Source organism: Balearica regulorum, chromosome 5 (assembly GCF_011004875.1).
Source record: "Balearica regulorum gibbericeps isolate bBalReg1 chromosome 5, bBalReg1.pri, whole genome shotgun sequence".
NCBI classification, from domain to species: domain Eukaryota; kingdom Metazoa; phylum Chordata; class Aves; order Gruiformes; family Gruidae; genus Balearica; species Balearica regulorum.
Window position 1 is genome coordinate 62298609 of NC_046188.1, and position 27565 is coordinate 62326173.

Sequence of the window (27565 nt, forward strand, 5' to 3'; positions counted from 1 at the left end):
AAATTGTAAAGGAGAATTATTGCTTTTAAAAGATGAAAAGCTTTGGAAATATGGTAAACATCCTACAAGGTTCTAAAACTAATCAGCTAAAATTCTGTACATACTTTAATATTCAAACCTCTATTTGATTACTCAAGATCAAATCATTTCATTTTCACATCTATTCATTAAACTCTTTATAGTTCTAAGGTCTAATGAATATTTAACAACTAAATAGGATCAAAACAGGTAACAGGAAAAAAGGTCACATGGCAATGAACATTATTTCATTTGGCCAATGAATAGTGAACCCTGCTTTCTTGGCTGAAATTAAGGCACTAAGTGGCAGTGAAAGGATAAAGGAATGAATTTTTTTTCTACATTATCTGAAAAAAGACCAACATGACTATTTTTTTAGGACGCCAGTAGAGTACATATCCATTCTGAATGACTCAGTAAGGCATTCTGTTGGCAAATTTAAAGAAAATGTTCTCCTGATTAGAGCCCATTACATTCATTGTCTGAGTGTGACTAGTGGCACTACTAACTGTTAACAAACTGGAGGGGAAAAAAAGCTACAAAGATGTCTGAAGACTCGAAAGGCACCAAAAAGAGAACAGCTCTGCAACTGCCAGTTCTACAAGCAATTATGTAAGCTGTGTTTAACACTGCATATAGTCAATCATCAATCTTTGTTGACAAAGATAAAATGTAGTAGCTCTTCATTTAAACTCTCAGTTAATCAAGTGCTAGTTTAGTAAGAAATTTATTTTCATGTATCAGAAAATAATTGCAGTGTCTAACACAACTACACTTAAAGCAAAACTAGTCTAGTATGCATTATTCTGGTTAACACTGAAGCAAACCTGTATAAACAAAAGGGTTACCTCGAGATATATAGTTTACAATATGAAATCAACATATAAATGAATAGGATTTACTGAAAACAATGGAAAGTGTATTACAAAGATACATGAAACAATTTTAACCACAATATTTTCTCTGTGAAAAATACAACTATTAGTGAGATAAAATGTACAATTGAATTTTTTTTTTCCAAAAGAAAAAAAAAAAACACAGTATAAAGGAAAATATTTTTTTCTTCAAAACAGGGAAAATAGTTAAGGTCATTGTCTTTCATTACAATATAATTTGACACAAAAAGCAGTCATAGGATTGCACCAACTCCATGTTCAGTCTCCTGAACATGACAATAGTAAAAGGAGTCCATAAAGCATAATGACATTTCTGGATTTTATCATGGCAATATACGTATGCAGAAACTGATGTCACTCCGGCTCTGTTCACAAAATGTACAAAACTCTAAATTTGGTGGCTAGACATGTAAAAATTAGTTCACCCCAACATTGACTTTTCTGTTGCTTAGTCAGGGATGGAAAAATCTGTAGTATTAAGTGTTGTTATCTTTTTAGCAATAAAGAAAAAAAGTATGTGTAGTGCATGCTTTATCACTTGTCAAAAACATTTCTGAAAATAAAACTAAGTTATCCAATAGTTTACAAAATAGAAAATAATTCTTCAGGTTAAAAATGTGGTTAGGTTTATGTTTAGTTCCATCTCCAAAGGACCGATTTCCTTGGCAGCATCATTTTCCTTAGCAAGAGCCAAGGCACAGAGTTCCATAAAAAGAAATAAAAATGGCTACGAAGAAGAACGCAGTCTGGCATTGTAAAAGAAATCAGAGCCTCTCTCTGAGCTTTCTGTTCCATCAGGTTAGTGCCGTAGAAGAATGCGAGATTTGGGATACGTTTTTGTTATGAGCATTTCTGCTGGACACGATTCAAAAGTTCGCCAAACTTTTCAAAAAGATCCTCCACCCATTTTATATTTTTCATGCACAGCTGCACAATCTCTTCCTGTCCTAGATCTGCACTCTTCTTCTGAACAGAGGAAATCTATTTAAAAAAAGAAGGGAGGGCGAGAGAGATAGAGAGATGCATACACACATACATGTTAGGCTGCCAGCATATCAGAATTTTTGTTTTTATAATATTCTGTGCTTAAATATGAACCTTCTTTGGAAGAAAACCTTTAAGCTTTAAAAACAGGAGAAAATGCCCCCAAAAATGCACTTCTTAACAACTGAGGCAGCGCTCAACTCTCATATTTCTGCCACGTGGAATATTTCCACCAAGGATTTGCAGAAAAAATAAAGCAGCAAGCATTCTAAGACAAAAAGCAGCTCCTAGATCAGAGGAGTTACACACACTGATAAAATTTGTTGTGTTTATTTTGGATAACAGTGAAGAATGCGTACCTATCCTGAGGGAAACTAATTTCACACAAACTCTGTAAGCCTCATATCTGCATATTCTGGGCAGTAGTGCATGTTAGGGGCAACATATGTGCTCAGCACATCCTTTTCTTTGCCATAAAGAATTAATTATAATAGGAGGCCACAATCCATAGTCATTTACCAAGAAGGAGGGAACAGTCCCTCTAGTTGGACTCAATTCCCTCAATACATTCCCTCAATGAATGTAAAAGTATCTCAAAGAGAACAATACTTACCTCTTCTTTACATGTTAGATATATGTGATATTTGTAATGATGGAGTGAGTGATACAAAGAATACAACTGTATTTTTTCTGGATCTACTGTAAACTCCTGCAAAAAGAACAGTTATTTTAGGTTATTTTCCAAGACAGAGATATGATAGGCATTTTCTTCTGTAAACAAATTTGTTTTCAGCAATTTAGAAATAGAGTATTTCATTCAAATAATTGCTTCGACTTATCTTGGTACGCTGTAATATATATTACATCACAATTATCTCCTATCTCCACTTTCCCTACTAAGTTATTTTATCAAAACGAGGTTTAAGAACGTTTTCAATCCTCCTGAATGCATTGCAAGTCTAAAACAGACAAGACACTTCCTCCTCAAGAACTACTGCAGGAATTACCAAAGCTGAACTATTTTTCTACCAGACTGATGGGTACCACTGCCAAAAAGCATATAGTTTGTGCTTCAGGAGAGCTGATCTATACTCACCTAACACTTAGGTTACTTTGGCAAGAAATAGGAGTGTGGGCTGTATTTACAGGTTGTTTGTCTAGCCACTATTCACTGCTGGCAGGTTAACCTACGTGAGCCAGTACCTAGCAAGATCTGGTTATAGTCTTCCCTAGGAATACTATGGTAATAAACAGTGTGTACATCTCAAACCTTACCACATTGCTTTTTAAAACTTTTTTTTTTTTTAGTTTCATTCTGTCATTGGAAATGAGGAAAGGAGCAATAAAGAACTCAATTTTTTAAAACTCTTATCTTGTCTCAGTTTTTATAGTATTAACATTGATTTTTCATTTTTGATCTAGAAGCCACTGTATCATTTCCTTTAGAGATTTTGCAGCAAGTTTAAGAAGCTGTTAGCATCACAAGCTACATAGTGACTTCACCACAACTGAAATGTTGAAGGCAACACGTTGCTGCTTCAGCAACAGTCCAGGAGGCTGACAGCTACGCAGAAAAGGGGTCTGAACTTCAGTCCTTGCTCTGGTGGTGACAGAAGCAGAACGGGCTCTAGCAGGGCTCTGCTACATTGAGCGACAAGCACAGCAACAGCAGAGCTCACATCTCCCCATCCAACTACACCTATCGACTGCTGCCTGCGTAAGGGAAGCAGCATACTGCTACTTCATCTTCCTGCAGTCTTGAGTAGTTGCTACAGAGAACTTCCTGCATAAATATACAGGGTAATATTTGGGTCTAAACATAGAACTTAAATAAGGGAATAATTATGAAATGATTTATTATATTTTGCCTCCCTGCTAGAACATAACTATTTCACCGATTAGTTGAAACAATGATTTAATATACTGCTTTAAATGTTGTTTTGAACATTCCCTTGTTCAAAGGGAAAAAAAGCACCTCAAAGATTTTGTATTTTGATAAATCTATAAAAAAATCCAATATATGAAACAGCATTTTATATAAATGTGGTTATCATATTAGAAGTCCTCTAATGGTCGCAGCAATAAACCCTCTGAACACTCACCTGTGCTAATTTAGTGGTTGATTTAGAAGCCCTCAGTGTTTTCTTGTTGTAAGCTTTACCATTCATTTTGATCTTAGATACAGACGTTCCTCCACTTTTTGTCTTAGTATCCCGAGTGATCACTGTCAGTTCAGGAAAGTTTTCCAAAGCGTTCTTTAAACAGCATATAAAGAAAAAGGATTATGAAAAAATCAAGAATGGCCAGCTACCCAGACTGCTGATAAATTGGCCATTTTTCTTGAAAAGTTAGAGTGCAGCCTATTATAAAGCAATTTATTCTTCCACAAAGACCTGATAAAAGGTCTTTATCCTATCAAGCAACTATACAGTTTGAAAGGCTTGACCACCTGTTCTTGACTACTGTAATTTTTCAAGACAAGAAGATCCTTTTATTGTATCTCAGATATCATCTGTGATTCTTTCATTAGAAAGAGCAAAAAAAGGCTCCACTAGGCAATTTTTGCCTTTTAAAATGCTTTCCATTCCATTTCTACCCAAGAATCTCTAAGGCCAAGTTACTTGGAGATGCCTAAATACTTAATTCCTAATGAGGCATGGGAAGTCAGCCAACTGCAGCAGGGATTGGATGCCTAAATATCTTCATCGGTTTTGTCCCAGCTTTTGCAAAATACAAATTAATCGCATCGTATCACATCTGCAAGGTAGAAAAGCTTATGCACAGTGAAGTAGATGGCTGGTTCAAAAAAGCACAAGTCTTTAAGACACAATAATTGACGGGAGTGAACTGCATTTCTACCAGCTTCAGTTCTGCATCATTTGTGTGAGTCAATTTGAGTACAACTTCATTGTACAAATACAGCCTTGTGTTAGCAGATGCTTTGGAATAGTTCTGTTATGCTATATAATCTGGTCCTGAAAAAAATATTTCCAGTTAAATGAACATATACATCTTTGTATGCAGGGGAAAATCAAGCATACAGAAAAATGTATCAATGCTGCAGCTTAAGGAGCTAAATTTGGACTACCGGGTTAAAATATGAAATTGACTGTATTGTTGTATTTTCTTTTAACAAGCAGTACTAGAATTCAACAACCTCCCCTGCCTATAATTTCTTAGCCCTTCATATACATCAGCCATTTTTCCCTTTACAAAATAACCTTCTCAGTCAAGAGCCATAAAATCTACTACTGCACAGAGGTAGTTGCATAGCGGTAGTAGTAACCTTAACTAGCTAACCTGTCCGCATACAATATTCATTGCAATGCTTTCAAACTGGAACAACTTCAGCAGGTTTAAATTACTTAGTTTTTCTATCCACTGTAACAGCATTCCTGAAGGTTGACTTTGAGTGTCAAGGGACTTTGGTCGTTTCTGCTTTCCTCTGGAGAATTCCTATTAACCAGAAGGGCTTACATGGCTGGACCACTGACCTAAACCAGACAAATCTGAATTGGAATGAAGAAGAAAATACTAGTGATTTCTGCATCTTTGAGAGCACAAGACACAAAATGGTGATAATTATTTCCAAATTAAATTTACACAATTCAGCTAAGATGCTTCATTTACTGAGCTTCAACTAAAGCAACAGTAATATTTACTAATTTTGTTTAAAAGAACTATAACCCAAAGGACACAATAAACTGTTAGAACTATAAAGAATGTTACAGGCAAAAGTACCACTGACTACTAACTTCAGCATCTGATTTGGTTCATAATACAGTGCTAAGATATCCCATATTAACTGTACCCAGTGAAAAAAAGAAATGTTACATTCATCCATGCTTATCAATGCAGAATAGTAAAAATATTCAAACTGAATGATATTCATGAGCAATAATGGTATTTTTCACTTATTGCTTGCTTCAGTGCCTCATTCAGCTCTAATATCTGAACTAGTCGTTTGATCAAAGCTGGAACAGAAGCAGGCTTTCCTGCATTAATCATCAGATCAACTTGAATCTTAAGTATCAAACCCATTTTTCTGACCAACGCAAACACTTATGATGACAAATAGCCGTTTTGTTTTTATCCAAAGTATTGACCCAAGGATGATACAAGTTGGTACCTTCATACCAGAAGGCAATCATAAAAGGCTTTTTAACTTGCAGTTTACATCACAAGCAGATCCCTTCCTTACATCCATAACTCCATTAACTTCTAGCAGATCATACTGTGAAATACAGGCTTAAGCTAACTTTAGAGATATGATACATTATCTGCTTGTAAGTGAACACACAGCAAAGCTATTATGTAAGTTATGGACTCCAACTGAATAAGCAGCTGTAATTACGTGTTAGTATTACAGAAGTTTATATTAGGCTTGTTCCCTTAAACTGGGAAAAAAACCCCAAAATAAGCTACCTCTCACTTTGTATGTACTGTGAACGTAACTAGAATTCTACAAATTCATATCCTATCTTAATGTGGCCTATCTTCCCTGCATAGACAGGTCTAAGAGAAGCAGCTATAGAAATAACTATTAACACAAAACTCCTACCACGAAAAAGAAAAATGGAGGGTTAATACATCCTATATCTCAGAGGCTCTGTGTATGGTTTGAAAATACAGAGCCTGGCCCATGCCTTCCTACTCTAAGGAGGAAGCCACAAGAAATTTTGTTCAAGCAGGTACAACTTGTATAGCTGTTGGGAAAACAGCGTAACTAACAATAAAAATGTTCAAGAATCTTGTGAATTAAAATTGTTTCACTGGTCAATGATGTTCTCATCCCTGAAACAAGTTCACTTAGTGTCCCACAAAACTTACCAGGAATGAGCTGTGGGGAGAAAGATCTTTTAAAGATTTCATGATGAAAAAGCAGAACTGCTATGTCTGCTATTATCTCCCTCCTCAGCTAGGTCTCAATACCAAGCACATGGCAGTACAGAGAGACAACTAATTCTCCAAGTGTCTCTGTACCATGGCATCAGGGGACAGGAGAAAGACAGGTGAAGGAGCAAGTTTGGTCTGATGGTGCTTATAAAGAGGTCTGCTTTACTGTTGTTGGTCTCAAAACTGTTAAAGGGAGAAATACCAGTCTGATTATAGACATCGTGTCAAAGTTGCTGTAATAATGGGCTTGTTATCCACACTTCTCCCAATCTTCCATGCTGAAGACACATGAAAGAGTGCACAAATGAGTTATGCTCAAGTCCCTTTGTCCTGGTTTTAAACTAATCTGATCATGTTCTCTACTTCACAGGAGTTCAGACATCTGCTCCACAGCATAGCTATTTCATGTAAAAGTTTATTAAGATTTTCAGGCAACACAATCACTTCACCAAAAGCTCTAGAAGGACTGCAAACAGATTTTTCTTCGGGCAAACTTGAGAAGCTTAAAAGAAAAAAATGCTTGAGAATGAACCAGAAAGCATGGGGAGTAAAACTAGAACTTTACCTTTGTTGTATAAACTCCTCCATCACAAAATGTTCTCCAAATGCCACATACAACCATTGAATTTATAGCATCTCTCTCAAATCCATATTCACTTCTGTTACAAATTTGCCTTCTGGGTTTTAAGTTGTGCCTGCATGGTATGCATTCAATGACTTAACTTATAACATTACTTTAAAAATCCTAGAATTTAAAAGAGAATACCTTGAAAGTATGATCCAAGCGTAATTTGGAAAGCAGCCTTTTCCTATTGTCATTCAGCATACCATCAATTTTTCTCATATGAGGCAAAAGTAGCTCATCTAAAAGACACATAAAAAACCCATAGCAATTGATTAAGAAACACAAAGTAATGAGATTCCTATTCCATCTATACTTCTACCCATTAACGTACAATGTGGAAGTAAAAAATAATGCAATTTGCACATAAACGAATTTCAAATGTGAAGTGAAAAATCTCTTTTTAGCCTGCTAAACTGGTCTAGACGTTATGCAGTCTAATTGCTGACTGCAACCCTGCTCCTTCTCTGACTCTTCTTTGTTGAAAGGAAAAAAAATCAAGATAGAGCAATATAAAGCATAAATCTTAGAGACAATTTTAAACCATTTCCTAGATAACCCTCTTCTGTGCAATACAGCTGGCAGTTTTATGAAGACAAGTATATGTTTTAGACATTCGCTAATCCGTATTACAAGAGATGACCCTGCTGGTCTTTATAACAAAAGAAATTGAGGAAAGTGCTTCCCGATAAAAGTTACCTGATAAACAACTGTAAACTTCAGAATATACATTTGAACATAGGCATGTGGCCACAAATGAAAAATTGCAGCTCAGTATGAAGTCTTTTAGTTAAAAGTCAATTTCTTTGCTTTTAGTGGGACTACTGACATAAGGCACAGGCATGAAACCTTGAGGTGAAAGTGTGCATTGATGCACAACCAGAGCAAACCAGGAAAGGAGGTCTAGAAAATAGGGGGTTTTTAAATACAAGCAATCAGAATATAGTACAAAACAACAGCCTGCAACTAAATATGTGAAATGTTTGCTCTTTTGGAGACCTGTATACCTGAGTGTTTTGCTAAATTTTGAGAAATAAAACAGTCCACTAAGGTAAATAAGTCCAGACATTTTCTCCTCAAAGAAAAAGTGGAATACAATTGTCTTTGATCAGAATTTTAAGGTTTCAGAGTTTGAAAAGATAAATTTTTAATAGTAGCAACAATCAGAACTACTTATAAGAGTATTTCTTCAGAAGAAGGTAAACACACAGTTGAAATCTGAAATAAATGTTTGCTATGGGTATATAGCTAAAAGTTTGGTGGGGTTTGTTTTTATTTTTAAAAAAAATCCATTTGCATTACTGACTAACAACCTTACAATCTAATAAAAATGTGCAAATGTTAAACATACTGTACCATTGCTCTTTTCCAAGGCTTGCATTGTGTCTGGATCCAAGGCAATGCTAACAAGCAACTCCATGTAGCTCTTAAAAGTCTCTTTCATAGCTCTTGTGTTCAAAAAGCGAGTAACGAGGGGAGCTGGAGGTACGAGCTCTGAAAATTAATGGGAATATAATGATTTTTTTTCCTTCAATATCCTCCAAGTACTTGCATTTTTCGAAACTGAAGGTTTCTCTCTTAAAACACAAGTGACCCCTACTGGTATCCCAAGAGATTAAAACTCAATGCAATCAGAAATAATACACGCAAAAAACAGGTACAAACACCAAATCTGGTATAAACGGCGCATTTTTTTTTAGAAACACATACAATTATTTGTAACTATTAGCATTTACATTATAAGATTTTAGGGAATTTAAACATTTTTCTGTTATTGTAGATGAAAGTCCAGAGAAAAGGGATAACAAATAACTTCAGTTGGGGAAAGTGCCCTAAGTGCAGGTTTCATGTCAATGCAAGTACCTATTAAAACCACAGAAATCAAAGTAGCCCAACAGAAAAACATTCAAAAGCACTAATGTCACTTAGGAGCCCACAAACCATCCAAGTCAATCCACCTAAACTGTCCAACTCACAAAAAACATGTAAAACATTTTTTATCGGCAAAGCAATGTAGGCATATTTGTGCTTATTCTGAGGAACCTTTTATTTTTTCATGGACAGCAATTTTAAACATGCACATGGAGTAGTCATGAGTATTAGTAAGCATTCTGGAGCTTTTTATAGGCTCCACGTACAGTACCAGTATTTTGCAGTAATTTAGCTAGCAAGGCTGTTAAACTTTCTCAGGTATTCACATTTCTATGGGTGACTGTCATCACCAGGTTACTTGACATTTTAAATATGGACAGTTGTACATATTAATGGTTATTTGGGTAAGTTTGCTTGAAAAATGTTATTTTACAGGTGCTGCCTTCAGCAGAGGCACTGTTCCAGTCCACCAACCCTCACTCATCTGTAGTTACAAGTCAGCAAGGCCAACGTGCTTTGGAAATACTGCAATACAAAGCATGGGCACTACACAGTTTAACTTCAAACATACAGGAAATAAACAAAAAACTGCAAAACCCACTGTACATCTGCTACCACAAGTAATCTCTATAAACACAGTACACTTCAAAAATTCCTTTCTGTTCTGGAGAATTACTGCAAATGTCGTATCTCAATTTTCCAAGACACTGTGAAGGTCTCAGCAAATCTGCTCAGCCGGCTGCATTTGAACAACTGGCATTTAAACAAGCCAAAAAGTCAACCGCTGCTTCTCCTTAGGTTTTGAAAAAACAACAGTAACATCTGAATTCTGCCCACATCTGCATGCAGACAGGCATTACAGGAATGTTATTTTAGACATGACATGGCACTGCAGTGGAAAATTAATGAAGAATTCAATTCTTGAGATGTATTCTAAAACCCAATCAGCTCCTTCTCCTGCAATTGTACCTGTCTTAGAAAGCAAGCAGTAAAAATATATTTATCTAATTGATAAACTACATTTGAGGTAACTTCAGTTGCACACATTTGCGCATACACAAACACATAAAATGTTTGAAGAAATCAACTTTTTGTGGCACTGTCAGATTTTAATGGTTTTTTCCCTGCGGCTAGTAAAGAAAGATTTGCCAGATTGAGCAACATATTTTAATAATACTAGTTTCAGTTAATTTCAAATAGGCCTAGATGCTAACAATAATATCTTACTCACCATCCTCATCACTCTGGGCCTCAGGTGAAGAATCAGACTGGGAAGACGAAAACTCTTCTTTCCACTTTTTCCTTTTCTTTGGTGGTGGTTCGGCCTTTACCTTTGGCTGTTTAGCTTTGGGTTTCACAGAAGAGACTTTTGTTGCTGTTGGTTTTGGTGTTGGTGGATCAGGGGTTTTGTTGTTATTGCTACTACTAGGTTTGCAATGAATAGTCCTGCAATATTATGAAGACGATCTTTATGAAAATAATTACCACACAAGTTTTGGCATTAATAAAATAGCTATAGTCTTGTTTAACCAGAATATATTCCCCACGGATTATATATACTTAATTTCATTATCACACCTAACTAGGATTTAGGTCATACACACTATACTACTATATTTTTGATATAATGCTTAACAATTATTCTCAACTACCTATGATTAAATAGTATTCCAATTTTCCAACTAGATAAACAGGCACAGAAAGCTTAAATTGCCCAATGTTGGTAGAATTTATGAGCTATAGGAGATTGGAGCTAATATTAAAATTATTTAATAAAAAAAAAATCAGACTCAACAGACTTGAACAAATACTAGCAATCAATGAGATTCACTGACAAACTGAAGTTGGGATATTGTATCCATACAAAGATGGGAGAGAATATCATCCAGGTAAAAATGCAGGAAATGCAGGATTTTGAGGACTGAAATAAGAAACCAGACAACTCCTCTCCTTTCTCTTCCTACCACTCAAAACAGGAAAGCAAACAGGAAACTTAATATCATAAATACAAAGTTATGTACTTTAGGACTAATAATGCACTACAGTTTTGAGAACATGGAGAACACAATTCTGGGAAGCACCAGGCAAGATTTTTTTGTCCAAATAGGAAAGTGCAAATGGGAAAGCAGTGAAATGTATAGTAGAAGCATTGTTAGTATCTTCTGGAATATTGTGAATAATTCTAGTCAACTGGCAGAGGTGAAGATTTCAAACTGAAATGGACAGAGACAATAGACAGGATGATTAGAGGAATGGAAAGCCTGCCTTAGACAAGGAAGTTGGAAGACCTTGATTAATCCAGCTTAGGGAAATGAAGACAGAGGTGGAATCTGACTGCTCTCCAGAAATACATCATGCAGTAAAAACACCAGGGAAAGACACACATAAAAGCCAAAAACAGTATTGAGAGGAGAATATATGGATAAAATCAAATCATGATCGTGTTTCGGCTAAAAGACAGGATTGTTTCAGAGCACTAGAGGAACAGGTTCTGGAACAGACTTCTGGAGCCCAAAAAGCATCAAAATCCTAGCTAGTTTTAAGTGGATCACAATCATTTTATAAAATTGATTATCTGATGTCATCGCTTGCTTTGAGAGCAAACTGGACTTAAACCCCCATTCATTTCTTGAATGAAAAGCACTGTAGTTTTTTTATTACTATTTACTAACATCTGATGAGGAAAATATATCTGCATTAAATTATAATTATTGAAAAGCCATACAGAGAGAAAAGCTTCAGGTATCATCTGAAGTTGTAAGAAAATAAAATAAGCTAAGCAATAAAGCGCAACAGAGTTTGTACAGTACAGAATCTGCAATCTTTTCCAAAAGCACAATCAAAGGTCAACACAAAACACAATAGCAAAACCCTTAGCAAGTGACTTGAAGTGAAAACCATGTCAGAACGAGGTGGCAGAAGAAATCTCAGAGATAACTAAAGTACCTGTGTGAGAGACACTTACAGTCATAACATTCTGCAGGACTAGTAGTATATTTTCTAGAATAATCAAAACCATACGAAGTTTGATTCTTTACATGGCTCTCCAGAGCAACAGATTTGTTTGGGTTTTATTTATCCTTGTTGGTGGTTTAAAAGCAATACTACTGGAATTTCTGATCTTAAGGCATGAATAGAGGTGACGTGGGATGACTCAAAGCGATAAGGCCTTTTGGGGTGGGGGAGGTAGGGCAGGTGCAATAAGAAATACCCTCAGTGTGCAAGGACATACAAAAGAAGGAAAAACATCCTTGTGACAACCAACTTCAACAAAGAACTTCTGGATTTAAATTATCTTTCCAGGATTAAGAAGAAAGCACAGTATTTCTAGTATACTGGGACAGGACAGTCATGAAATCAATCCAGAAGAAACATATCTAACTTGCAAAGTCCATAGGATAGGAGAAAACAACACACAAAAATTTAAAATCATTACACCTGTAGGCTTCTATCCTTATATCGAGTAAGAGGCCAAAAGATGACAGAAATAAATAGCGTGTGAAGCCCTAACACCTCTAAAATGAATGGTTATTGCAATTCACAGATTCAAGGTAGGGAAATCTTGACATGGCAGTAATTTATATCTCATTTCTTAAAGCAAAACACAGTTCCCAGTTTCCAACTTAAAAATGAATTAACATAATCCTGAGGTATAAGTCTTGTTTATTAAAATAGGTATGTTCTTAATATGAAAACAATACGGCAAAATGAAAAGCAAATTGAAATAAAATACCTTGCTGACTGTACAGGCTTGCTTCGTGGTTTTTTTGAACATACTCTGACATATTCCTTTTTGTTTGCATTTTCAATGAATTTCACATACACTCGTTTGTATTTTGTTTTTGCATCACCAAAATACCCAAGATACTAACAAACAAAAAAGAAAAAGAAAAAGTGAATACATAAGTGTTTCTGTTAAGTAAAATTATTCAGTTTAACAATTAAAAATGTAAATACTAAAGGAAAAAAGTCAGTTTAGAAACAACCTGGTTACATACAAAGACGAGCCATCCTACAGCATTTATAATTTGAGATAAATTCTCCAATGGATTTCCACATGTTTAAAGTAAGAATATAAGGCAAGAGATACTTTGGCCTTCATTTTCTCCTTTTATTGAATCCTCCCATGTGTTATCCCAAAGGATTATCTGCCTGGCAAAGGGCTGTCTGTTGAAATTGTATCCTACCTGCATCTTCCCATTGTGGAAAGCAGTTGGTTCACAAGCCTGCTTCCACTGACTTTATTCTGGCTATGAAAACTTGTTCCTCAGAAATTCAAGAAAACTTTTCAACCTTTTTTTTCCCCCTCCAAGGATGCCTGCTAAGAATGTATATCAGAATCACATTTTATTTTGCTTCCTAGATTTCCATTAAGGAAATAAGTTCCCATGAGGCTTCATAAGGAATTTTTAAGACTCACACTGTTAGTAGCAGCAAACTCTCTCTGTCCATCTCGCACTTCAGGAACAAACTTTTGCAATAAAGCCTTCTGTACTTTCCAAATAGCTGGAGGCTCTATTCCTGTTTGCAAAGCATCCTGTAAGAACATAATATTATTTGCTAAAAGCAGCACTTATTTTTCTCCCAGAAGTGTGTTTGTGCATTATATTTTTTGAGCAAGTTACACAGGGATAAAATGGAAATAAGTCATTCAAAATTCCAAACCCTTCGTCATTATGTGCCATTTTCATCAAAACAGTATGACATGACCTACAATAAGTATAATGCAATCTACATATTTTACTTTCACAGCGATGAAATTGTGCCAACCAGCTTTGCCTATGGTGTGACATCTTAACTCATGTACTACGCAACTGAGCCACAGAACTTTATTTTTTAAAACAATCTAACATTTTTCCAGTTTTTTATTCTTTCACTCTATGAAATATTTTTAAACAAAAATGCAAGAATCACAACAAGTAGCAAAAAGCTTGCAAGTTCCTAGAGATTCTGTAGCAGAAGCCCAGGTACATTACAGCATGATGCTTGCACTAATGTGAAAAGAGATAGTTCAGTATGAATTAGTGAACCAGAGTTTACACTTTCAGTTCAGCTTAACCGTAAAAAAAACCCTAGTTTGAGTTGATTTTCTTCACATAGTTTGAGAAATAAACTATGTTAAAAAACAAGTTTGTAATTATTATCCCTAGTGAGAATTCTCTATAAATTCTACACACAAACTACTAACTCAGAAACTCTCTTTTTGGAAAACATATAGTCATGTATTGGTTCTTTTTTCATGACTGTTTAAATAACTATAATAAACAAACATCACAAAGCTTAAAATTCAAAATATCTCATAACAAAACTTATTCAGTTTTATAAGTAACAAGGGAATATTTTAAAACTCTGATAACATTTGTCTTACGTGACAAAGCTACATGAATTCATTTAACACAAACTCAAGAGGATGAACACATAGACAAGTAATCAAAAGTATTAGAAATTAATGGTAAGAATATTGCTGGCTATGATAGCAACAAAAGGAAAAGTAAACATGCAGAAGTAACAAGAACAAAACAAAAAAAAGAAATCAAAGACAACAAGGAACATTCTCATACACTCATGTGACGAGCTGTTCCGGTTGCTTATGGAAGCCATTTCTTGTTGGAATAACAAACAGAACCTCTTCCAAAAAAGAAAAAAAGACAACTCCAAGATCTTTTGCAAAAGTCCAAAAGTCATTTCTTCAACACCTTACAGTTGAAAGCCTACTACTATCTTAAAAAAAAAAAAAAAGTAGTCAACAGCCTGTGAAAAATTTCTGCTTTTTAATATTAAAAAAAGGTAATTCCAAGTTCTAACAGAGGTTACCAGTACATGTATTTACTTTATTATGTATGTAGTATAAAATGAGTCACATACATACAGAACATACTCATAACCTGCACTAGAAAGACACCTTCAAGGCATTTTGGCAGCAGCCAGGGAATACAGAACAGAAACAGAAAACTAATCTGCAGCCTTTCCCCTTCTGGTAGTTTATTGAGGCTAAATTCACATGGAGGATTTTTCATACACAACAAGTATTCAGATTACCTTTAGTGTCTCTATATCTTCAATCTTCACTACAAACTCATCACGTTCTCTGTACATGCCCTCTCCTCCACTGTCTGTATTCTCCTCATCAGTACATCCTTCCATTGCAACAGTTGCCTGTATCTTTGCCAACTGGTCTGAAGTCACGGCATCCTGTTGAGCTGCTTTTAAGGGGTCAGCTGGATTCATTTTCTCCTGCACAGTGACTACAGGAGCAGTTGTCTGTGGAGATTCCTGCTTTATTACAGCAGTAGCGGCAGCGGCTGCAGCACTAACAACTGCCACTTTTTCAGCTTCTGAAGAAAAAAATCCAAATTTTAGTTAAACAAATTATCAAGGATTAGCAATGTAAAATGGGAACTAGGTTTATTTTTCTTCTTTTCTGTTACAATACATATTAGAACAACTATTCTATGAAAAACATCTGTATTAAGAATTAAAATAGACTGTTATCTTGGCCACAACTAAACCTTAAATAAAACCAAAATATTGTAGCTAGTATACCTCTGTTTATATTAAACTGCAACATCTGTTAGCATCTAGAAATAACAAAGATGAATGCTTTAGAAAACAATTTGATAGTTACAGACATGATTGACAGGAAATACTGTTGTACTTTGTGTGACTAAGTAAATACAATAGTAAAGGTTACAACACTGAATCTTGTTTCCACTCTGCTGATAAGTCTTTTTAAATTGGATTAAGGAAAGAGGAATACACATGAAATGGGAAAACATTTACTGGTTGACTTTTGGACATTTATCATTTATATCTTGTAATAATTTAACTGGAAGTTCCAGATTAAAACTGGCAATATCCTAATAATTTTTAATATTAACAGAGGTAAGCAATGAGAACTGACGACCAAAACAAAGGGAAAGAACATTCTTCTCCTCCTCTAAGCCCCAGAGCCAAAAGAAACTCCCACCTTTCAAAATTATTATTCTTTCCCACTTGAAAAAAATTAGAATCCTTTTTAGATATTATAGTCATTTATACATTAATTTTAACACTGACTCGCTATCTAAAAGAAATCAGGTTATATTAACTATAGCATAATTACCAATATCACTTAGGAAACTTGGCTTCAAACTTGAGATTACAGTTTTGTTACAGTCACTGTTATTTGTTGACTTTTTCACTTGAAAAAAATAGAAAAAAGATAACGTGGCATATATTTTAATAAAAGTGATCCAAAACAAATTATTTAAATATCAAATTAATGTGTTGATACAAAAGCTATATACTAGATACATGAAGATTCATGAAATCAAGTCAGTAAAATTGCTAAGCCATGAAATACATTCTTCTGGATATATATATATCATATCACATTATTGCAAATATGTTGTATTTCTTTTTAAAGCTATGACAGCTTTAATTAGACATAGCATTATTGGTTCCCCAAGTATATTTACAGTCTTCAGAACAGCAGATAACTGTACATACACTACCTAATACTACCAACAAAAGACTATGTTTTAATATTTATCTTTCCATGCTTATAAGCAAAAACAGACAGAAGAAGGAATTACTAGAAAATCTACACAATACCAGCAAGTAGGAAAGAAGTCATTACTAAGCATCTTGTGCAACGTACAGTCTCGTATACAATAAAACAGGAAGGTGAACTCAAGAAACTCGTGGTATAAATAATACAGCTTTATGAATAATAAAGAAGATACAATAATATTGTAAAAGAAATCATTGCAAATAAAACACTAAAACACTAATGGAACAAAAATCCTTTGAAATATTTCCTTAGCAAGTTGTACACAGACCGTGGCTTATTAAAGTTAACAAACCAGCCAGAGGCTCAAACTGTGACATTGTTCACATTTTGGCTTTCCGGGGGGAAGAAAGGTCACTGCTTTCTTAAGTACATATTCAACCAAAAGAAATATGAGGAACTTCATCTTCTGTAACAGACTTTCCAAAATGCATGAACTTAACATAATTCAATAGAAATATCCACAGAAGAAAACAGAACAGTAATTAAGATGAGGTGCTGTTTAGTATATCATGTATTCTGCAATATTTTCCTGGCATTTTAGGTCTGATTATTACAATTTAAGTTCAATTGTGTCATGTATTTTTCAGTAAATCAGGTCATTCTTGGAGAAAAAAAATCTCCTTTAATCTAAAAAGAAAAAAATTACTTTATTCTATTTATTCTCAGCCTATGGGTCGCAGGTCCCGAGAAGAGTTTAATAAATGTTTCATTTTCTCCCTGTGATTATTTTGGAAGGCAATGATATTTCTCTTGAATTAGTACAATTATGTGATTGGCTGGATAGTTTTTAATTGCTTACCAGAGGAAAACAAACTTCACTGAAAAGGTCTATCTAGGCAGAAATATGCTGTATGTTGAAAATACTTCAGAACAAAGCCGCATCAGTTAAAAGCTATGAACACTGACAATGTAACGTACAGCACAGATGTAATACAAGTGAAACTGAAAAGTGCGTGATCAGTGGTTGCTGCTTGCCCCTCCCTGCCCAAAACAACCCTTCCCAGATTTTGTTCTTTTGTTAGCAATGTATCAACACGAAGCTACAACGCTTCTGATTAATATGGCCGAAATCAAAGTCAAATGACTCCCATCTTGGACAAGACCAGTTAAACCAGTGCTCGGTTTACAAGTGCAAAAATTGTTTTCATGCACATATTCTGTGCAACTCTATCATCACAGACAGCACATGTTTAACTCCACCTAGGAAGAACTTAACCTCTGCTGATGGCAATTATTAATTGCCATCTCTTGCTAGATCTCTTGCTAGATTTTTTAAAAAATAGATTTAAAAGCTGATGGTTTGTTGAGGTTTCCAGATGAAAATCATATTTAGCATTCCAAGCCAGAGAAGAAGAGAACAGACACATTATTCCAATACTGGGCTAAAATAACTTTTTGGCATAAGAAGAGTCCTACTTAAGTAGCATGAAAAAGTTTATCTACGTATTTTCTAATTGTGGAAAATGCTAGTTTAGTTCATAGTCAACACACCTTTTGAACAGAAGCCTTAACTATGGCTGTGATTAAAAACAAAACCAATCAAAACCTTTACCTGAACTGAAGATAGCTAAAATTATTCTTTATTTTTTTCCCATCAGCTACAGAAATCTCCTTCAACATATGCACTTGCAGTAACTGTTTTACCTGTTTTGTTCTTTCTGTCAGATGTATCATCCAGGGCTGACAATGCAGTAGAGATGCTCTTCTGAAGATCGTGGTTACCCCCCACAGAATCATCTTCATCAGAAGAAAACGAAGGCAACGTTTCTAAATTTTTCTTAAGTTCTTCATCAACTTTTTTGGTTGGACTTTCTCCACTAACCTCAGCAGCTACAGGTGGTGGCGGTGCTGCTGCTGGCTGAGGCTTTGCAGAGGACTGTAGGCAAGGGGCACGAACTATTTGGGTAACCGGTCGCCTAGTCCTGTTTGGCATTCGTACAGCTGGAGCTGAAAACTGTTGCCTAGGCCCAGACTTTAGAAAGTCTAAAAAAGATGCGATAAATCCTGTTTTGACCTCAGGCTGTTTTTCTTCAACTTCTTTAATTTTTTGCCTCATTCGTTCCTGATGCTGGTAAGTATCATAACAGCTTTCAGAAACAGGAGAAGAATATGTCAAACATGAGTCATTTCCTCTTGAATTTTGACGTTTACACTGTCCACTTCTTTTTACCTGTTTCTGAATTCCACTGTCATCTTCTGCAGCAGTTTTGTTCTGGCTTTTTCCTTTGCTTTTTTTCTTCTGAAGGTTCCCTTGAGTTAAATCTTGGCATTCTTCTTCAGTTCTACTAATAGTTCCATCTCCACTTCGGGGCATAGATAGTGGCTGCAATGGACCCTTTGACTGGTTACCTGCTACTGTACCATCATCACCACCCATATTAAAATCATTCTCTGAAGCAGCACTTTCTTCACTTAGACTCTTACTGCTTGAAGCAAATTCTGTGTCTCTTGCATTCAGTGTACCATCAGCAGAAACATCATTATCTTCTTCAGATTCATGACTGATGCTAGATTGTTTCTTAAGTGAAACAGCCCCTTTTTCTTGCTCTTCTTGACCAGGGCCAAGGGTGGGAGAGGTCATTCTTGTTGGTACGTTTTGATCAGAAGTTTCAATGTGTTGTTGCTCAAGGTTCACAGTTTTAGTCTGTATTGTTGACACTGGTGTAAGATTTATAGTAATTTGGCCTCCATTCAGAGAAATATTACTTATGCTTGCTGGCTTTCCAACTACAGTAGGTGAGGCACTGAAACCAGAAGACACATGTCTTACATCCATTGATCGGAACTGTGGTTTAGATTCCTCGCTATTTTCAACAGACTGGATTTCCTCGTCATTAGAAGCTGATTTGGCAAAGTCAGATGGTGTCACTCCACAGGCTGCTGCTGTTGCTGCTAAGATGTCATCTACGTTGGATAGTATATTCCTATCATCACTAAGAAGTATAGATTCTGGGAAACATATTGAACTAAGAGAAACAAACTGATTTTTTGAATCATGTTGATTTGTCTGAGTAAAATGATCTTTTGTTGTCAAATGTTGCTGTAGTGGTTTTGAGGGCTCAGAAATGTCCATTTTCATTACTTCTGAATTCTGAGTATGAAGCTGTTGCTGAGAATGACCCCCATTACTTTGAATAATATGACCATCCATCTGAAGGAATGGATGCGTCACCTGCTGAGGACTCTGTATTCTTTGCACTTGTGATGACGCCTTTGCTTGTCCTAAAGTTGACTGTAGTATTGACTGATGAAGAATCTGCAAGTCACAGGCCGACTCTAGTAGTACCTGTGCACTGGGCAAACACAGCTGGTGGCCATGTCTTAAAGCATGAGCTTGAACCTGCGATGGTGTACTAATGACTTGGCCTTGCTGTTCTTGAGCTTTACTTTCATGTACCTTATGCATAAGAGAATGGTGCTGGTTTAGTTCTTTAGCACTCACAGTTATTTGTGTTGTTTGCATTAAATTAGCTGTCTTTTTTAAATCATGGCTTAGGCTAGTGATATGGCCAATATGTTGTGACAGCTGTTCCACAGAATTGACCATTCTTTCATCTTTTTTTGTTCCTTGAAGAGTAAGTCCAACAACTTGATCTTCAAGACGAGAGTTACTTCTGATTACACTTTGAGAGTATCTGTCATCTGGCTTTGACACCCTATAGGATGCATCCTGAGCATTGATTTCCTCATCAGTTAGCCTTTGAGTGGAAGACTCAAGAGAAGCTTGCTGTTGCAATGCCTGCATATCCTGCATTGATAATTCTTCCTCTTGTTTTGACGAGGCATACAAATTAGAGTCAGACTTCCTTTTAACATATGACTTTGTTTCCGAGGAAGGCCTGTTGTTTTGCAGTGTCTGTGAATGAGCTGGGGATGCAAAAGGAGACTGGACAGATGGCAAAAACTTCTGAGACTGTGGAGAGGAGGATTCTTGTGACTGAGAGTTCTGAGAAGAATGTAAAGAAATATAGCTCTGACTAGGACTCGAGGCTGGAAGACTTTGTATCCGAGGAGAGGCATTAAAGGAAAGAGAAGGCGATGTTAATGTTAAAGACTGCCCTGAAGAATAGCTTTCTGAAGGACTAACAGCTGATAAAACTTGTGATTGAGATGAAAAACTAACTTGGGATTGGCTAACTGGAGATAAACCCTGAGAGTGACTAGAAGAGTAGCTCTGAGATTGGCTGACTGAAGAAAGTTCCCTCGTTTGCCCCGAGTAGTTCTCATTTGGAACTGAAGTCAATACCTGTTCCTCTGAGGAGTAACTTAGAGTTTGACTGTCAGAAGTAATAGTTTGCGATTGCCCAGAAAAAGTCAATGTTTTATACAGTGAGGGCAGCTTTTCAACCTTGCTAGATGAGAAATCCTGTGAGTGACTGACAGGTGGCACATTCTGAGCCTGGGATGAAACATAGTTTTGGGACTGGCTGACTGACAAGAGGCTTGGGAGCTGTGCTGTAGAATAGATCTGTGCTTGGCCTGTAATGACAGAACTCTGGTTTCGTGCGGTTTTGGCATAGCTTTGTGTCTGCACAGTGGGAGCCACACTTTGAGGTTTGGGTGTCTTCGTTGACCTTGGAGGCTGCTTTGTGGAACAGTTTTTCACTTTCGCTGTGGAGGCAGATGGAAAACCAGGTGATGGAATTGCAGATGTGTATGACTGAGCAAGTTCCACTGTGACTTGAGAAGTCTTCTGCTGTGGTCCTCCATTGCTCACCTGAGTAACATCTCCAACTGGACTGCAGGACAATGCTGAGTGCCTAGATGTATCTTGAAAACTAACTCCACTTGTACTCGTTAAATAGCTGTGTAAGGAATGCTGTGAAACAGTCAGTTGCGCCTGAACGGACTGAGTACTTGAAGGCCGCTGATGGTGTTTAATAACACTACATTCTCGCTGAAGTGCTCTATCGATAGAAGCAGTGGAACCAGTAAAGACAGATGTGCTATACGCCTGAGAAACCTGCTGAGCTCCTCCAAGGGTCGAAGGCAACAAACTAAATTGAGGTTGCAAAAGATGGGGTGCAGATTCTTGAGCAGAACGATATGTTGATGACTGAGGTGGTATACTGGTACTTAAAACAGAACTGCCTAGGCGCTCAAATGTCAAAGCCGTTGGAAGAGTGCCTTGCGATGTTTTAATCTGTAATAAAGGATCGTGGGTAGTTAAGAGACCATTGGATGTAGCACTAAAAGTAGTATCTTGAAGAGTAAGAGAAGGAGTAGTAGCAAAGTTTCTGCTGCTGAAAGTGTTGGGATGCTGATATGCTGATAAAGCAGATGTTGGTGGAAATGTTCCAGAGGTTGGCAAAGCTCCAGTAACAAATAGTTCTGCAGCTGTTGAGGAATGCATACCTGGAAAAAACAAAAACAAAACAAGAAGGAAAAAAGAGCATAAGGGAGCTTTACAAGTTACAACAATCTGCATTTCTATAACTCATTTAATTGTAAGATCTTACAGTATTTACAAATACAACCTTCTTTAGAATCATCACTATTTTCAACAAAAACATATAATGGGAAGCACTTATTGTGGGTATTTTTCAAACTGGAAGTGCAGGATTTTTATAAGAATTCCAAATTCTATACCTATAGTGAAGTGCCAAGGGAAAAAAAAAATCATATCCTTAAATGCAAATTGTGGATTAAAAAAGTTGTACAAGATTAATTCTGCTTTGAAACTGAAAGCTCTGTATTAGTTTTTATTTCAGTTTGAAAAGAAGTTCATAGTAGAGGACAACTGATCAAAAGCCCTGGACACCTTTAATACACTGTAAAAAGGCAAAATTACACCTTACCAATTGTAATACATACACAGTTAAAGGAGCAATTCCATCTCCTGCATTTACCAATACTTTTATAACTCGCTTTATGTGAAACATTTCAGAGTTTACAGTGAAATAGCTAATGGCCTATACATCTTGCAATATATGTTTCTTAAAGGAGGGCTCTGACTTTCAATACAAAGTATAAATATGATTTGTAGGATTTCTAAAGTGAGAGTCCAAATTATCCACAGACAGCAACTCTCCGCACAGTGCAATAGCAACTATCCAACTGAAAGGTATAGTATTACTTATTTGCATCCGGACATTGGTATGACATCCTGCCTTAAACAAGATTTCTCAGCAAAATATACTACTCCAACTGAAATAGGAGTGTGAAATTCCCTTGCAAGCTTTGGGGCTTACACCACTGATCCATATCATTCAGGGATTTTCACCCTGTGACTTGTAGGTACTGGTGAAGTTTGTGTACTATTTCTGAAGTCTATGAACAAAAGTGAAGAAGGCAAGTTTATTCTCAGAGAGGCTTAAACGTCTTGTAAATCAATCAGTAACGCAATCAGTTTCCACTGGGGAATTTACAAGGGGACACAAATCAGAAAATGTTAAAATCACTGGTATAATTCGACCTTTTTCAGTTCGTCTTGGATACTTAAAACAGTGTTGAGCTTTGGATCATCTAAGAATAAATAAAAACCCTCTCAGTAAATAAAGCTTGTTTTGAGACAAATAGTTCAGTAAAAAAAAATCAATTTTTATTTTAAAATACATTAAGTCCTCTTAAACTGACTGCAACTTAATCATCCAATTGCTTTGGAAGTTTCAGATGAAGCTGCGAAAGAAAGTCTTTGTTTCTCCCTTTCAGTTCAAGACAAACTGATATGAGGAGATGTGATACTGAAGGAATGCCAAGGTATTTTTCATTAGTCAACAATAAGGCCTTTCTGAGTAAGAAAGCATAAGCAGTGTTTTAATTTTTTTTTCCCCCTATTCCAAAAAACTGCAACAACATGTACAACTGGGTTCTTCTTTACTGATCCTTACCACTAACACAAAGATAGGGACATCCAAAAGCATCAAAGGGGAAGAACTTACACCTATCTTAACTGCAGATGTTAATTTCTCATCTAACCTGTATTTTTCCCTTCTCTTCCACAAATTAAAGCACTTCCTACTACACATGTAATTTCTTAAACCAGACAAGAGCCAGTCACAGAAGCACTACTATGGCAGAGTTGCTGGGTTTTATATTTTACTTTTGTACAGGAGCAGACAAAAGATATGGCAAAGGTAGTAAGTTGTGTGCACAAGCACCCCCCATTACCCTGAGAAATCAGGATGCCTGTAACACATCCCACACATCAAAGGAAGACTTGGTAGGACAATATAAAAAACACATTGTCCTCTTTCACCCAAAAATCTGCAGTTGCAGGGTTTGGAGAAAAAAAACCAAAGTAAAAACCCTTCTAAAGAAAGGTCACCTTGAAGAGCAAAGAGCACTTGTTTTCCCCTCATCAAAAAAAATATGTAAAAGACAAAGCTCTCAAAAGACGCTTGGGAGGATTGAGGGATATAGAAAAGCAGCAAAAGTATTAAAGGACAACAGAAAGCTCAGAGACCTGGCAATATTGAAAATGGCCTTACTGATGAGTTTTTAGTAATGAGTACTGAGAAGCGTCTCAATCACTGCTATCAACATCAAACCTGACCCACAGCATGTCTCCTCATGCTTCACAAGTCATCATTAGGCACGCTGCAATGGAGGAAATGCTAGCACAAAGAGAAAAAAAGATTTCTTCCCAGCTGACAATCTGATGTGAGGATAGGTCATCACAACTCCAAACACCACTAATTTATACTAAGTTTTTTTTACAGACTAACAGTGTGCATCTTCATCCGTGCTCTCACATATCTGCTTTTGTCCATGGTGAATAAAAAGTCCTATTCTCTCTTCTCAACTTTTTGAGTAGCTCTTCACAGAATGCAGCTGCACATTACACTTAACACACCAAGCGCATACTCTGAACAAAAGGATTGTTCAACTCTTCCCTCTTTCTACCTTATGTCTCCTCCCCTAAATCAGAACCAGTGATCATACAGCTGCACTGAGACACAGATCAGCTCGCTGATACAGTGGAAAACCATCCCACCAAAGGAAAAAACACACCCAAACATTTTCTGTCAGACCAGTGACTAGATCTGATTCACTGTGCAGCTGCATAATCAGTACATAAGATTAAGCAGAACTTGAAGCTACCCACAGATACAGTAGCAACACTTATCTTGGTGTGGCTGCCTATAGCAAGCTCAAAATATGCAAAGTTTCCTGCTCTGCACAGAAGGCTTGACAGATGGGGGAGGTTTATAAGAGGCAGTCAGTCTGCCAAAAGAGATGGCCTGTTTGTTTATTTGTAAATTAGATCACTTATTTTTATGCAACATGCACCTCAGACCTTCTTTTTGAGAGCACCTTTCTCATTACTTCTGTGTACAAAGGAGCTAAAGTCATCCATAGGCTTTTAGTAGTAATGTCACAAAAGAACAACTATGACAGGGAACAGAGTTTGAGAATGAAAGATCTGCTAGGGCGTACGGGTAGTCTACCTGAATATCCTTATGGTGTTACTAAGACTAATTCCAAACAAAGTTGGAGAATAACTTTGATTCGTTAGGCAAAATAATATCCTATACATCTGAATCCCTTCTAAACAGTTAGAACTTCTGCTTACATAATTCTTCATCTAATATAATTGCATTGATTTTGAGATATTTTTAAATACCAGTATGGAAAAAAGGTAGAAGACATGTAGCTTTTTCAGCTAGTCAGGGTATTTTTGTTTCAAATTCTCTCAGACATTCAATATAATCATGACAAAACTTTATTTCAAGAGAAATTTTTCACCTGTCTGCCAGGAAGGAGCCCTGAATTGTGGTAAAAGGGTAGATCCTGAAGAGACTGCCTGAGCGGTACGAGACTCAATAGCAGAGAGAAAATTCATAACTGAAGAAGTTTCCTTAGTGTTACTTCCAGCACTGTGCATACTGGTATCAAATATTCCTGAAAGACCTAGATAAGAGTGGAGGGAAATGAAACAAAACAAACAGACAATTCAGATGAACTTACAAGAAGCTCAATCAAATAACAAGGATATGCATTCATAATTGACTAAAAATAACCTATGAAACATTAGCAATATTATTAAAGTACATTGATTTTTCAGTGTTTAACTGTTTTACAGTGTTGCAACTGTAAACTGGAACCTGAGTACACATTTTAAAATCTGTATCAAATATGATGCTTAAAAACAATATTTAGGTCAACCAATAAAATTCCTCCTTCATCTGAAGATTCACTGTTCCACTTTTTACATTAACTGCTTAAATGTTCAGAATTCCTTCTGAAATGGGTTCAACTTCTCTGTAACAACCTTTTCCCCCTTCAGGCAGCTTGTAGCAGTTTGGATTTCTCTGCAGGACTGGCACACGAAAAGCAGTTTTGGTTGCATTCCCTGTTTCAAACACATACTTTTGTGTGTTCCCTGTTGCTCACACATTTCAATGGTAGGGAGCTCAATGAGAAGCACTGGAGAGATCCAGAGTTTTGAGTAACTGAGATTATGTCAAGACTGTAGGGTCTGCACCCTGAAACATTCCCTGCAGTTCTGACCTTCCATCATTCTGATTAAGGACCTGGCCAAGAGACTGCAGATTCCAGCCAGCACATGAACTCAAACTTCTTTCCTTAGAAACCGGGTTGCAAAGCGAGCGTGAAGAGGTCATGCCCTGTCTTCTCCTGACATGGAGACAGGATATCATCAGGATCACAGAAAGATCCGGATGCAGATATAACATCGCCTAACCTGCTACTATATTTAAAGTAAATTTTAACTTCCCCCCAGCACTATGCCTTCATTTGCACATGTAAGCACTAGCAACAGTGTGTTTCAACTTGCATTAGTTTTCATCTAAAAGAATTGGCACAATTTCTGCAGCTGGCTTTGAGACATACTTAATGTTTGACCCTTATGCACAGACTAAATCCTGAAAAGCTGTATTTTAAAGAATAAATGCAGTTTCTTTAAGAACCAACAATAAATAATTGAGCATGACCCCCCGCTTACACATACTTTCCTTTCCACTTAGGACATTTTGATAAAAGCTAACAACTAATGGTTAACTTTCTATTACAAACTCAGCTTTTTTAATACCACTCGCCACCACCTGCACGACAAACTCCCTCTCATTATAAAATTCATCAACTTGAATCCAAATTATGTAAAAGTTGGGGTTTTTTTCCTTTAGCTATTTAAGCTGTAATGTCATGATATGGACAGTTACCAGTAGGATGGTGTGTAGTAGAGTATCCAGGAAGCTGATGAGAAGCTGTGTATGTCTGTCTGTGAAGATCTGTTTCTGAATGTGATGAATGTCCTCCTCCATAGCTTAAGCTAAGGAAGAAATTAAACATTATTAACAAAAAATATACAGCTATAGAAACAAAGTACAATTACAAAATCCCAACCACAAGCCAAAAGTTGCATAAATGAGAACATAAGCCCAAGACCTGACAGATGTGGTTGTGCTAGGATATCACTAAAAACATTAAGCAGTTAAAAAAAGTACTACAAAACCTAACGAGCCAAAAGGGGAAAAAACCCACAAACCTTACAAAAATCAAAGTTGATCACGGAAAAGTCTACAAAGGCCTAGGTCAGAAAGACAGAGGTCTTCCTAGTTCAACTCTAAGAAACACTGGATGGACACTTTTTGTAATGACTTACTGATGTAAAAGCTGCAAAGCAGATGTCTACAAATTCATGCCCACTTTAACATTTCAATTTCTGATTCCATTAAAACTTACAGGACTATATATAATACAGAGGCTGGAACGACTAGGAAGCTGTGGGAGAAATAAAATTTTAAAGATTTTGTTAATTTT

At 36.3% G+C, this 27565-nt stretch overlaps 1 protein-coding gene across 2 annotated transcripts in view; it reads right to left on the reverse strand.

Moving 5' to 3' along the window:
• Window positions 1-726: 726 nt before the first annotated feature.
• The window catches only part of QSER1 (glutamine and serine rich 1), a 52594-nt gene continuing 25755 nt past the window's right edge, over window positions 727-27565 (reverse strand). The window contains exons 2-13 of one of the 2 annotated variants that reach the window (XM_075755265.1): window positions 26965-27074; window positions 25529-25693; window positions 18485-22195; window positions 15328-15623; window positions 13709-13825; window positions 13022-13155; window positions 10520-10734; window positions 8773-8910; window positions 7561-7658; window positions 4001-4153; window positions 2512-2607; window positions 727-1895 (exon numbers count right to left, since the gene is read on the reverse strand). In XM_075755265.1, coding sequence (XP_075611380.1) covers window positions 1755-1895; window positions 2512-2607; window positions 4001-4153; window positions 7561-7658; window positions 8773-8910; window positions 10520-10734; window positions 13022-13155; window positions 13709-13825; window positions 15328-15623; window positions 18485-22195; window positions 25529-25693; window positions 26965-27074 — 5374 coding nt within the window. In that variant the 3' untranslated portion in view covers window positions 727-1754. Of the gene's footprint in view, window positions 1896-2511; window positions 2608-4000; window positions 4154-7441; window positions 7490-7560; window positions 7659-8772; window positions 8911-10519; window positions 10735-13021; window positions 13156-13708; window positions 13826-15327; window positions 15624-18484; window positions 22196-25528; window positions 25694-26964; window positions 27075-27565 lie in introns of those variants that run through there. The other variant, XM_075755266.1, reaches the window with a different exon arrangement.